Genomic DNA, 14,655 nt, shown 5'->3' with positions numbered 1-14,655 from the left:
GAACATACACAAATATCTGCGATACATTCACGACCTGACGCGACGAATTTTGTTGAGACATTCTTGATAAATTATTTTTCACTTATATTCTATAAGTAAGCTATTCTTTATATATAATTAATATTACAATTTGTACGATAAAATATATATTATGTATGTGTGAGTTATACACATATACAAAAACCAATTCTCTAACTGTCTAATTCGTCTAATTGTAAGTATCGAATTTTAGAAAGATATATTTTACCTTTATATTTTTAAATTATTTATCGATTTATTCACTTCTTATTAAAGGATTTTAACTCAAAACTATTCTTATATACGTGATATTTCTTATACTCTTGTATTCTTTAAAATATAAAAATTTTGGACGTGTTTATGGGCGGACTAATACTTCTTCTTAACTAATTTAATTTAGTAACAAGTAATAAGTAAAGTTTCCCTCTATCTTTAATTTAATATTATCGACATATCTATAAAATAAGTCAGTTAAATAAGTTAAACAATGTGAAAGAAAGGATTATAACGGATAGGAAGATGCATCTGACAAAATTCTCAGACTTTTGATAAACTGCGGATGATTTATTGTTGCTCGCAGCGATATTCGCATCGTACACGCTATCGCACACAACAACAAATAATAACACGTAACGAATGTTCTGTCATATGAAATTATCGCAATAAATTCCCTCGCAGATCTATGAGAGATGTATGAACCGATGAAACGCTGGACAATTGAATCAAATCACTGACGGATTAGATATTTCTGCACTCCTCGCGATCGGCGTTGACTGGCCAATCGCAAATGAGCTTAGAGATTTGGAAGATCAAACCGGCCGGGCACTTTGTCTTGATCGGTTTGCCGTGGTTGCAGACGTAGTACTGCAAAAGAATACACATTATATAAGAGCTGCATGTACAAAGCATAGTTCAGAACGTCGTGTTAAAAGACACCATTTTAAAGAAATATTTTTTGGATATATCTGATGGATAGCTTAGAGATTTTAATTTCCGCACTCGAAAATCGAAAATCCGCAAACTCGTGGTGTCCGTACATCTCGAAATAATCATTAAAATCGTAGATCAATTCGAAGATATTTTTGTATTCATAAACGTACCACTGTGCAATCTTTACTGGGGATGATATTCGGGCCGTTGCACTCGATTTCGTTTTCATCGACTGGCGTTGTAGGACGAGGTACTTCGGTAGTTACCTCGGGATTTGTGGTGGGTTCGGGTTCGGGTTTCGGTTTCTCCTCACCTGTCGAAGGTGTAGTGCTGGGTGGTCTGTCCCATTCGGGCTGAAAACAAATCGTGATTATTACATTCGCGCTCTCCGATAATAGCGAGACGTTATCCGAAATTTGGATATGCACTATATGAACACATAGAGCGATTTCAATTAAATTCCGATTATAGTTTAATCGGCAATTATTTTATCAAGTAATATTTTTGTAGCATTTTGTTAACGCGATTATTGACTTTGTTATTTGATAGACAGAAAAGGACATTAGAGATCAGAGACGATTATACAATTAAAACTTTTGGTGTAAGATATTCTGTCGGTTGAACTAATCCCTGATTAAATTAATCGGAATCTCTCGTAATATTAGTTGACTAACGCCGTACCCTGGGAGTTGTCTTGTAATCCTTAGGTGCTACCGTATAACCCTTCAGACCGTTGTAAATTGCGGTCATGAGAGGATTCGTAGGACCGCAGAGTCCTCTAAAGTCGTCCATGTCGACGGCCCAGACCATGGCACCGAGATATTTCTTTTCCTTGAGGAAGTTCATCTTGTGGACGATACTGTCAGCGTCCTCGTAGCCAACCCATTGGGGGGCTTTTCCTTCTTCTAAAAACCAAAACTTGCTAGTAATTCAAACTATTGCAAACTAATCTTGTCTAGATTAATTAAAGATGAGTTAGCCTGATAAATACCAAACAGCAAAATATGTTTTATCTGATTTTACAAAGAAAACGGATGCAAAATTGAATTTTAATATAAAATAAGTGCATCAGTAAATAAGTTAAAAGTAAATAAGCATTATATCAACATATATAATATAACTTTTTTTGAAATTAAAACAAAATATTTATAACTTTAAATTTTGATCCCATACAAACCATAATTAATGCTTCTGGAGAATAAAAATGTGATAAAAATAATATTTTTATTTAATAAAAGAATTGAGTTATTAAACAATATTTTTTCTAAGCGGTCATTCACTGCGGTGCATTCACCCAGTAATATTTATAAATCGATTTTCCCCACTTTGTTCACCGGATTTTCAAGCACTGTCACAAGTCATTTCGCGAAATCATAGCGTAAGAAATTTTTATTTAAACGTCTATAAAAATTGAACTCACTCTTGTACATATAGGGTACTTTGCCCCCGTCATCGTATTCCTTGATCCATCCGTTTTGATTCGGCTGTTGAAGTTCCATACAGATCTGGAAAAAATAGAAGAATTTTGATGTGACGAACGCGTCTGCTGACATTGCTCCAGCTTCCGCTCGTTTCCAGCCCTCTGCGGATCGATCACTTACCTCGTAGTAAGATAAGAATCCTTTAGCTCCGGTGTATTTGCCGGGTGCACCGCCACCCGCTTCCTTGTTGATGTAAGTGCCAGGCTTGAAGTTGTTGTTGCCCTGGCTAAGAGTGAAAGTACGTCCGTACAACGGGATTCCTACGACGAGCTTGTTGGCGGGGCATCCCTTGTCCTCCCAGAGTTGAAGACCGTCGTGCTGAAATAATGGCAATAATCTCATATATCGGTGGACCAGTACTTGCATCACGATTGACAATTTCAAGATAATTGTTTAAGATAACTTTTATCAACGTGAATCGATTATTGTACGGTTGTTCTAATTATATAAGAATGTAGATCACACCTTTAGAAGAATTCTGTCACATCTCAAAAATTCACCATTTTCAGGAAAGAGAAAACAAATTTAATTCAATTTTTTTGAATTGTGAGATAACTAAAACGCAATTATACAATTACGATATTTATAATAAAACTTATACTGGTTCTTGAAGAGGTCTGATAGTCTGATGGGTTCAATGAAATAGTCTTGTCAATTCACTTATGACACTCAGCGATATTCAATCGGTGATCGCAACATAACCGTTTAAAAAGAATAACGACATTTCTGCTCCGTGCAACGGATTTCGCATATAGACTTGTGACACTATATTATAGGATGTAGGTGACATTTATACTTTTTGCGCTTAACTCAAAATCAAAATTTTTTTTGAGTTGTGACAGCATTCTTTTAAGGGTGGGATACGTCTTTTTATTGGAAAAATATATATAGAAAGTTTACCACGTTCAGTTTCTCGTAGGCATACTGATCGTGAGGTCTCCTGTAGAGCGGGCTGTGGACATCAGCGAATCCGGCCCAATTGCCACGAAGATCATAAGACATCACGTGGATGGCATCGGTGAGTCTGCAATTATTAATTAATTAAATAACGATTAAGAAAGTTATTAAATTATTATTAAATCCTTTGCATATTAATATTTATTGTGTCATATATTTCACATTTTATTTGTGCATGAAGAATATTAGTTTACATTAATTGAATTATTAATCTAACATAGTAACATAATATGAATAATTTACAGAAGAGATACTCACTCGCACAATTCTGGTACGTGGTACCCTTCGTTAAGACGGAACGTAGCCATTGGCACCGCCATCGTGATCTCCCAGCCTTTGCCAATCTTATCGAACGCGGTCCTCAGCTCCTCGACAAAGTAGAAGAAGTTGTTCTTGTCGCTGAATTTGCCACCTCTGTCGCTAGCAGCCGGATATTCCCAATCAAGATCGAAGCCGTCGAACTTATACTTGTGCATGAATTCTGCAAGCGAAATCAGAAATTTTTTATTAAATCTTTTCATATTTAATTTGCGTGATCCACATTCCTAAGAGAGATATCGCATAAGGAAAAGTTTTCTTTGAGTTTTTGCCTTTAAATTACATTTTAATATATGTATATTAAACATAATAGATAGACCTTTTCATTGCACGTAACGATGTTTACTATCTATAATTACGCAAGGTTCTTAAATGTTACAGTAAAAGGCAAATCTTTTTCTTCCCAGTAATCCTATGAATAAAGCGTCATGCTCGAATTACGCTCACCGACGATGCTGCTGATTAGCGAGTCACGTCTGGCTTTCACGCTAACCATCGCGCTGTACTTTTTACCACCCTCGCCCCAACCACCAATCGCGACCAGGGTCTTCAGGTGGGGATGCTTCTCTTTTAGAGCGACGAACTTGCTGAAGCCGCCTTTTTGGACGTCAACCTCCTCATCGAGAACGAGTACTCCCCAGGTGACGTTACTCACGCCGATGAAGGAGTAAATTACATGCGTGCACATCTCAGCGGGAATATCGTCGATGCCGTAGCTGCCTACATCCGGACGGTAGATAGCCCAGTTGCTAAAGTAACAGACCAACCTTGGGGCCTCTGTAAAATATACATCATATATATCATTTAAAGCGTCGCGTATCAATAAATTAATCGTTATCAGATTGCCTCAAATGTAATTATTTTCAATTTACCATCAATATTTGCCTTATTATCTTTACCTTTTCTAAATTGTACAAACCCATATATATATTATTTTTATAATATATTATTTTTAATATTTTTAATATTAATATATAATATATAATTTATTTTTATTATTCATAATATACATCATATAATAAATATATGTATATAAATTATAGAAAAAAAAAAAAAATAATGAAAAGTTGCAAGGTCGTAATAATGTTCAGCCCATGTTTATCGCGATATTTTATAATAACGCGAATTTTTATGCAATTATAATTTTACTTTATCATCGAAAATAAAACGCACCAGCTGCTCCGTATGCCAGGAGCGCCAGGAACAAGGGCAGGGAAAACAACAGCTTTCCCATTGAGGACGTCATCTTGGAATCTGCAATTAAGGAGAGATAGAGAGAGAATTTAGCAAAATAATATTATATAAATAATCACAAGATAACAAACAATTTGCTACGAAAGAATGTATAATAAAATATTAGACTTATCGCGGGGATTGTCTTGAACTGTATTTCTGAATCTTTTTGGTTTGTTTGACTCTTTTCTCGTATAGAGTTTTCTCGCGAATACGGTGTTACCTTTACGGTGCGTAGGTATATACACACAGCCGATCTCTTTATTATAATAAAATGTAAGCAAGCTCTATATTTTCTATTCTATAAGGAATCGCAGTGCGTCCCGGGTCCCGTACGATTTACTCGGCACTCGACGCGCTTCTGTACCGCGGCCAGTCGGCCGAGCGCTTCGTGTCCGGCCTTCGCGGAAACTTCTTGGAGCGTAAAGCGATCGATTTATTTTCGATGTGCCCGAGGGGAATGATCTATGAACGACCGGTTCTCCGATGAACGTTGACACCATCGTTGAAGCCTTCGCGCGGCTGTGTGCTGTGTGTATCGCGACGATGATCGCCCGGCTCATCCGTGCATGAATCCGCGCGCGACTAATAGCGTTTTTCTTTGGCAGAACTGGTGCGCACTAAGTGCACATTAAAGCCGTCGTAGACAAATCAACGTATAAAGTATATGTTTAATATATACGGGTTAAGTCACGAAATCCTCAATATTCTTTATTGTTACTATTTGGTAAAATATGTATTGGGTATTTTATCAGTCGAAATATTTGCATTTTACTTTAAATATTAGAAATTAAATCGGTATACAACGGCTTTTTAATGTGCACTTGAGTGCGCACTAGTTCTGCCAATGAAAAACGTTATAAAGAAACCATTCAAAACTTTATCCGGCGGGATCGTCTTTCCGCGATCGCGAAACCAGCGCGCGGCCTCGCGACAAGGACTCATCTTTATGCGAACGTGCGCATAAAAATGATATTCTTTTTAAACGGACTAACAAAAAAAGAAAATTATGTTATCGTAACGATGACTGCCGATTAATAGACAGCTTGGAAATTGGCGAATGTATGATATATTTTTAGCGCAAGTTACCTGAAAACCATCTCGGTCTATCGATTTATCCGCGATATAAAATGGTACTCGGATAAGCTTGATATTCCGACGCTTTATAAATGGCCGCGATTAAATTAATTTAACACGGAATCGATCGTACCGTGTGACACGTTCTGCTATTGTGAATATATGTATTCGTGCGCCTATTATAATACGTTACGGTCTGTTTTAATAGATGTTAGATAGACGTTAATGATGTCTAACTGTTAACAGCTGATTATATATTCAATTATGCCAGCCAGAACGAACCCATCGATCCATCTTTGAATAGAATTAAACGAATAACGGATAACGGTTACACGTAAAAGTCCCGTATAATTGGATTATTCTATATTCTGTAATATATAACTATTAATACGAATTAAGGAACGAGATTCAAATTAAGAAAGACGTAAAACTGATGGTCCAATTCGAAGACGAGAAATCGATTGATCGCAACGTTAGCTTATTGAACTTACATTCACGTTGAATCACAGTTCCCTACTCGCTCCGCAGCTGGATTTTCAATCCAGTATTGGTATTGGAATTGGAGTTACAGTTTTGAGAGAAAAATAGAGAAAATCCCGAGCTTCTTCATTCATTCAACCATACGATTTAGATGCTATTAAAGTCAGATATTCTAAACGAGATCTCCAATTTTCGTACAAAATCGCGATCACCAATCATGCACGTACTCGATCACGAGGTTCGAAGGAGTCGAAGGAAGGACGAAGGATTGCTTCCGAGGATTTCCCAGTACAATCTTCATCCGACATAGAGGAAACAGAATTACGGCCGCACAATAAAGTTTTGCGGCATTATAAAACGTACTCCGGGGGAAACCCTAGGTTTATCCCTGCGTAAAATTGAGCGAGCGCTCGTGGCCGTTTCGTTCCCCACCACGTAAGAAAGGCAAACCGGAAGTCGCAGGCGGGCGGCGATGCGGCATTCGCTCGCGCGTTTTATCAACAACTCGTCGGAGAGCCTCCGCTTCCAAATAATTATGTAAAATGCACCGAACTCTCTCTGTGTGCACGGGTTTATTTCGAGGAGCCCGGCGTTCGTTCGACGGACAGCCATCACGAATACCGGTGTTGCGGGTCTGTCTATAAACGTGATAAGTAGAATTAACGACCGAGACACCACACGGTCGGCGAGATAATGGGGAAGACGAAGTGTTTTGAAGTTATAAAAATCCCCCGAAGTTGTTTTCCGCCTCTAGCTTCCCCTCTCTCCCCCTTTTCTCTAGGACAGGACCGGCGCGCCGAATAACGATCCGAATTCGGCGACTGGGCCTCTCGGGAGAAATCAAAGACCGTCCTTCGGATTCTACGACCGCCGCGTGTCGAAATAAAGAAGTAGCGGGTAATGTCGCCAGCGGTGGTTAAAAATAAATGAAACGAACGAAAACGCACCGCATGCGGGAGCCTTCGCGTCCGCGCGACCGCCCGCGCCGCGAAGGATCCTCGCCCGCGAATTAAGATGCGCGATGCGGAGCCGATTCTTGTGGAGACTCCTCTGTTCCGCTCGTTACACTTTGAATACAAACGCCACTCGAGTCCACAAACGAGTTTCTCGGACGTAGGTACGTCGTACTGGTAAATGCCTTTGTCTCGTTTAACTATAAAGCTAATTGTAAGATGGTGCTGACCGATCTTAAAAAATTGCATTTGAAATCGCCCAAGTTGGCTCGAGTGTTTTTGTGTAATATCAAGTTATTATGAGTAAAATATACTCAATTTGAGTCATTTCTAACCATTTCTACAGGTCGCCACTGCTCCTAATCAATACACTGAGAGAAAAGTATGTGGTATTCGCGACTATAATTGCATAGTAAAATAATTATAGTTTAGGTTCTTAATTTTATAGTTGTTATTGTTATAATATTAGTAAAAATGATTTTATATGCATAGATTTTTCAATTATGGTCATTTTCATCATATTTATAGTACGACTTATTATATATAAATCACAGATTCTAGTATATAAAATCATGTTATGATTAAATAAATGCATGTTAAAATTATGTAGTAAGTCAGCTATATAATTCGCATTATTAAAATAACTATAAAAATGTAGTTGGCATCGAAAATAACTAAAAATTATAGTGAAATTATGGTAACTACAACTATTTTTTCTCTCAGTGTATGTTGTTAATTTAACTAAATCAATGGAGTTAAAATAATTCTACTTTGTGTTAAAATAATCAATTTCAACGCACATGGTAGTTAAAAATAATAAAATGTTATTTAACTTAAGGTAAATGATTTATTTAAATTTCATCCTTTAATATTTAATAGTGTAATTCTTCGAGTAGCTGGTTTTTTTATAGACACCAATAATTTTAATGGTCAACTTTCAACTTTTTTACTGACAATGAAATATCAAGCGTTAGTTTCATCGCGCATTATTGAATGAAATACTATATTATTATAGATAAAACACACAATTGAAAATATTTGCAAAGAAATATTCTAAAAATATATTGCACATATGTATGCGCGCTTTTGTGTGTTATGTGTGATAGTAATATGAAAAAAAAACAAAAACAAATTGTTTTAAAAACCATAGCAATTTGATTGCATATCGTTATACCATACCTCCATATTGATATATTAATTGTACATTGTTTCTCGAACGAATATCTCTATACCGTCGATTTGCACCGAGCGGGATGTATAAAATGAATTGGAGAACAAAGACGAGGGTGACATTTGTATTCGAGTAATCGCGTGTTCATGGGATGACGATACGGGCGCTTCGCAGCAGCCTCTCATAGAGTCGTCGTTAAGAGTATCCTCGCGTCCTGGCGATATCGCGCTGCTCGCTTTGCCAGTGCCGAGGTAACGGTTCGATCCGGCTTGGACGATGCTAATTAATGTTTTGTTATTCGATCACGTCTCTGCCCGCAGATCGGTAACGGTGATTCTCTTACGAAAATCCCGGAGTTTTCGTTTTGGTACAGTCCTAATACTGGGCCCGCGCGGAGTTTCGTGCCTTATACGTCGGCACACCTCCGATCTGACCTTCGTTTCGGCTGTCGAAAAGGAAGCAAAGGAAACGTGGCGAGTTCCGCTTGTGCCTCGCGCGCGAAAGGCCCACATTAAAAATATCTGGAATGTCGGTGTAAAAAGAAAAGAAAACGAAGAGAGAGATTAATGTAAATAAAATCGAAACGTTGCAGGGTCGTCCTCGATGAAAAGTCATCGCTCGAGAATTCGCGACCGGTCGATTTGACCCGAAACGTTGCGGAGGAAGTATCGCCGATCCGCCTGAACTGATACAAAACGGTTGAGACGAAACGTTCAATGTAAATGACGAAAAAGAAAACACGAGACGAAAATTTCGTGGTGGCACGAGTGTTTCGGCACGTAGGTGCGACATAGGTGTTAACCTTCGTTTCGGTCTCGACAAAGGAGAAAGAAAGAAAAAGGAAATAATTAAAGAAAAGAGATAAGACGGAGTGGACGCTCGGTAATTAAGCTTACAATCTCGTGTCGACGATCCCGACGAGATTCTACCAGATTCGCGCGTCGGCACCGTCGTCGGCGCTGACGATTTTTACGATATCGCTCACGAAGCCGTTATCGAGAACGGGATCCGCGGAACTTAATGGAGAGAGGCGACCGAAATGACAAATGCGAGGGCAAATCGTTTCTTAATGTGCGACGTATATAAACTCGTAGCGAAAATAAAATAATCGTGCAAAATAAATGTTGCGAATATTGTGTTTTCGTTTAAGCTATCAGTTTGAATAAAGAACAAAGACAAATTATCGTTTGACTTCTGAACTTCGACCATAATTTCACAAAATATTGGATTATTTTATAATGAATTTCGTAAATGTTGTACATTTTTAAGCGTAAGCAAAGCGTAACCTTTGTTACAAAAAATTTATATATTATATTTGCATTTAGCGTAAAAATAATCAGAGGTTACAGACATATCGATATATACACGTGTGACATTGTAATATAACGCGCAAAATAGAAAAAAGAAAATATCTCTGTATTTAAATGAGAAAAATATCTATCATAAATATATAAGATTGGCACATCAGATTGCGGGAAAATATCATAAAAATTATCAATTGAGAAATGTGTTTCATTTTTAAACGAAAACAAGCAGCTTATTAAGATAAATAAAAAATAAGTCTCCTAGAAATGATTGCGAATATTTCATCGTACGTCTCCGAACTCGCGATTCTTTTTACTAATTCAAACTTGACATTCTTTTTCACAGGAATATCGAGAGAAGAATATACAAATTACATTTGACTCACTTTTAGCGAACTCTATTGTTACGTTCCCACTGAAGCACTCGCGCGCGCGCACACACAGCATTCTTCACAACTTGTTATTCATTTATCGAAATCCGTTATCCATTCATTTATAAAAATCTTTATCTACAGAGCTTCGTCTGTATTGCATAAAGCCGGACTGTTATATCTTCAAAGAAGACAGCGCAATCTTGGAGTAATCAGCTGTCACGGAGCTGTGAGAAACTAATTGTAGACAGCATGGTATTTACTATTTAGATACTCGGGAAGGAAACCGGCCAACGAGTCGAAGCTCTCTCTGGCTTTGATTTTTTATCGTTTTTATCGATCGTTCCTACTATTAATAAGTAATTATGATGCTTAACAATGGAAATTACCGATACGCGAATACGATCCACTGACTAATCCAAGAATCAATCGCTCATTAGCTTGTTACCGGTGACGCGTCAATTTTATGTGAGCTGTTCTGTTAGAAATTGCGGGAACGAAATTCTCGCGCGCAACGATTCGAAGATACTGTTCGAAGATACGCAAAGGACGTTCGCAGAGACTCTCTGTAGAGAATACGGAGGATTCTCGTGAAAAAGAGCGGAGCAGAAGAGAAGGAGGACTCACCTGCGCGGCGGAGAGGTACCTCGGAAAAAGCGCGGACGAAGCCGCGGGCTTAAGCTCATATATACCCAGGTGGGCCTCATTAAAATTCAGATGCACGGGCCCCCGCACGATTGGCTGGTTCGTCGACCCTGTGCCTCCCGTTGACGTCCAGGAGCGCCAGCGACGATGACGAGGGACGAGATTGTGTCGCAGAGCGATCGCGATCCATCATTCGCGTTCTCGCGAATTGGCGCGAACAAAAGGGAAAAAAGTTTTCTTTCAATTTTTCAACAATGAACCTTGGCTTTCTCGACGTGTTGTCTAAATTTATATTAAATCCTCAAATCTTGATTTTATGAAACGCTCGTCATTTTATGAAGCATCGTGTATTTTTTTATTTTAATATTATTATGTGTAATATAATACTTCCATATAAATAACATTTTTTTTGAAGCACCCTGTGTATATTTATATTACAATAATAAATATTTTACATTTATTTTAATATTATTATATTATTTAAATATGAATAATATGAAGCATATATGAACTTTACGAAGCATTTGCAAATTTCCAAGTCCCAAAATGTTTGAAATTTGAAATATTTTAATGATCTCGTAATAATGCGCCGTAATTTTAATTGTTTTTATAATGATATAAAAATAGTATATTGTACAACTAGTGGGGAAAAGTGGTCGATTCTGAATGAGTGCGACCATCACACTCATTTGGGCTCGACCACTCTTCCCACGAGTTGTTCATACTATTTTTCCTAAACAAGAGCGTGAAACAGGCCGCTTTTCGCGCTTGTTTTACAATTTCATTTCTCCACTAGTTGAGAAATGGCTCCATTTTTCAACGCTTACGTCATCATTGCGAAATGGATCGTTTTGCTCACTCAACAAGCGCGAAAAGCGACCCATTTCACGCTCGCGTTAGGAAAATATATTTACTCGCTTCGCTCGTGCGACCAACTTCACACTCATTCAGAATCGACCACTTTTCCCACTAGTTGTACAATATACTATTTTCTATTAATGACGCTCGATCGTTTTATAGCGTTGCGAAGCTCGATCTTAATCAGGCGAAATCAAACAGGATTGGGCACCAATAAACCAGTGAATGCATATTTCAGATAAATTGGAGTAGCGCAATATATCACTAATTCAATAACATAATCCGTTTTATTTGACGCGTCATTGAGATGTCGTGACATGTTATCGACATAGAGAACTTCACGTTTGACAAAGCTCTGTATTACGATGCGCGTTACTTTTACCAGCATTTATGGTGAGTTATCTTGAATTTAAATTCTGAAAATAGGGAGTTTACTTGAATTTCATGCGCACACAATAAAAAGCTATTTAATTATTTGTCATAAAAATTGTTTTCTTAGAATGAAATTTAAATTTAAATCAGAAGACAAATAAGAGCAAAACACCGATGTCAAAGTGAAAGATATAATATATAGAAAAGTAACTTTAAAATACAAACATAAATACAAATTACAGACGTTTCAGCCTTAAGGTTTAGATCTTCTTCGGTATAACAATTAGAAATCTAGTTATAATCTTAAAATGAGTCGTCAACAACACATATATAGTAGTTGAAATCATGTTCTTTAAACCAGTGTGGTCAACCAGTGAAGCTGATTAAAAAGATCAACTAATGGTATAGGTATCGTATATCACAAAATTGACTGCTGCCTTTTAAATAAAAGAAAAGAAACCAAAAACTAACTAACAAATTAGTCATTCGCAGGTGTTACATGATAAAGTGTAAGTAATTCACTCACCAAATAGTCAGCCTCGTAACAGTCACCAATATTTGTGTTTGATACGAGAGATAATACCTTTCTGGTTGTAATCAGCGCACCGACTGAAGGCTTATTAGACTCGATTACAAGGTGAAATGGATACAGACCAATTTAGAGTCCCTCTAATCAGAGTCTGGTCATACGGTAGCAACTTTTGATTGGTTCGTCATTTCTTGGCAAAAGCAAGAGAAACTGAAAGAGGAAGAGATAGAAAAGAGACGAAGAAAGAAATGGAAAGAAAGAGAAAGCGATAGTGAATGTATATCCTTCTCTCTCACAGAATTTTGCCAGAACTGTCAAGTTGGCCAGACTCTGATTAAAGGGACTCTAGGACCAATATCATGAAGCATCACATGTATAACGTAAAAAGGCTAGTCAAAAGTGTTCCGCGATAAATATACGCGCAGCGAAACAGACCGTTATAGGTATATCTTTACGCGAACCGTCGAGTTGCAGGGAGACCAAGGTTGATAAAGGGAGATCAAGTTCTAAATAGGCTTAATCGACAGCTTGGGTTTGATTTATATTATAAAAGTATTTTTATTTTTTGTCTACGTGTCCTACGAGTGGAAATATTGAGATGCAAAGTCCAAATAAAAACAAACAGAAGATATCAGATATAGAAGTTTCTCAACAATTGGTGAATGATTATTACAAAGATCTAATGTGTCCTTTTGTAGATTAGAATGTCTACTTTAAATAAACGTACGAAGCGCTAAATTGAAATCTTTTGCTTTAACATCGGCGTTTTGCTCTTATATTTTCCTTATTTGATTGTATATACAGAGAGCGTTTTTCTTGTTCCAGTTTTCTTAAAAAATTTCTACATTTCACATTTTTCAAATTTAAGAACTATTGTCGCTTCGATGTCTTGCAGAGAAATTAAGGTAAAACGCCAAATGTGGCGTATGTGCGTGTAAAGTAATGCAAAGCTTTCAGCACCACGGATGTTAATAAAGAATAGAACAATTAATAATAAGGATATTAGCAAATTTAGGAACATTAATAAGGATTTTAAAAAAGGCAGATGCACGTGTGCAATATAACGAAGCATTCATTCAATCGTTATTTCGCAAGGCCATCAAAGTGTCGCGTTATTGAAATAATCGAAAAGATGTTCTTCATCTGGCGCGTAATCAAACAGCGCGATGCAGCTGTTAATATACAGGACATCGGCGTGTCCAATTATTATTGCATAAAATTATGCGTGAGTGATCGCACTTTGACCGACGCAAATAAGTTAAGATTATCGAGATCCGAAATTCTAATCGCGAGTTAAAACCGCAAATCTGTTAAGGATGATCTCTGAATCTTATCTCTGCATATCCATTAAACTTCAAAGTGCATAATTAACGAATCAATAACATCTAATTTAGGTTGATCAACGAAAAACACAAAAAGATCAATAAGGATCGACAATGCAGAAGTTCTTCTGCGGTTGTTTGCGCACTCGATATTCGGGTGCTTCATTTGATTCGAGTTAAACGCAGGCGGGACTAATATTGGCACAAGTGAAGTCGTTCCACAAAATATTATTTCGCGACTTATAATTACATCTGCTCTCTTATTGATAAAACGCTTTTTTGGCCTCTGTTACATCACCGATGCATGATTGATTTATACACAAGGTTGCAAAAGATCAAGCTATAATTACATAGCGATTATTTAATAATTTATTAAAATAGATTGAGTCGTTAAGAATGGGTTTAGAATTTTGCGATTTTTACGACTCTCCTCATAACTTCTACCTTACGACTTGCCTCATACACAAATCGTCTCAATAAAAATTATAATTATGGTACAAAAATTGTGTGTGTATTATTACTTAAACTCATATACTCGCTAAAATTCGACCCTTCTGTGTAAAAATTGAAATCTTCGCAAATCTTTTACTCCGAGAAAAGAAAGAACGAAACGCGACAGTAATTCGCAGATTTTTT

General features: G+C 37.2%; 1 protein-coding gene across 1 annotated transcript; it reads right to left on the bottom strand.

The window, feature by feature from the left end:
* Positions 1-542: 542 nt before the first annotated feature.
* LOC139814606 (endochitinase-like) lies at positions 543-10,795 on the bottom strand. Its single transcript, XM_071781007.1, has 10 exons — positions 10,683-10,795; positions 4,878-4,958; positions 4,152-4,481; positions 3,645-3,867; positions 3,330-3,453; positions 2,550-2,747; positions 2,369-2,453; positions 1,630-1,853; positions 1,119-1,301; positions 543-882 (listed from the first exon to the last, which is right to left on the bottom strand). Exons 2-10 carry the CDS (start codon positions 4,948-4,950, stop codon positions 757-759), a joined length of 1,566 nt encoding a protein of 521 aa, XP_071637108.1. The 5' UTR covers positions 4,951-4,958; positions 10,683-10,795; the 3' UTR covers positions 543-756.
* Between the last annotated feature and the right edge of the window lie 3,860 nt (positions 10,796-14,655).

Source organism: Temnothorax longispinosus, chromosome 6 (genome assembly GCF_030848805.1).
Source record: "Temnothorax longispinosus isolate EJ_2023e chromosome 6, Tlon_JGU_v1, whole genome shotgun sequence".
NCBI lineage: Eukaryota > Metazoa > Arthropoda > Insecta > Hymenoptera > Formicidae > Temnothorax > Temnothorax longispinosus.
Note: the sequence above shows the minus strand (reverse complement) of the source record. Positions and strands in the feature narration are given on the sequence as shown.

What these genes read in the sequence shown, in the direction of transcription:
- LOC139814606 (XM_071781007.1), bottom strand. Translation starts at nt 4,950, where the DNA reads ATGACGTCCTCAATGGGAAAGCTGTTGTTTTCCCTGCCCTTGTTCCTG. An exon ending in GCTAATCAGCAGCATCGTCG is followed by an intron (nt 3,868 to 4,151) that starts GTGAGCGTAATT and finishes TTTCGCTTGCAG; the next exon opens with AATTCATGCACAAGTATAAG. An exon ending in ATTACAAGACAACTCCCAGG is followed by an intron (nt 1,302 to 1,629) that starts GTACGGCGTTAG and finishes ATTTGTTTTCAG; the next exon opens with CCCGAATGGGACAGACCACC.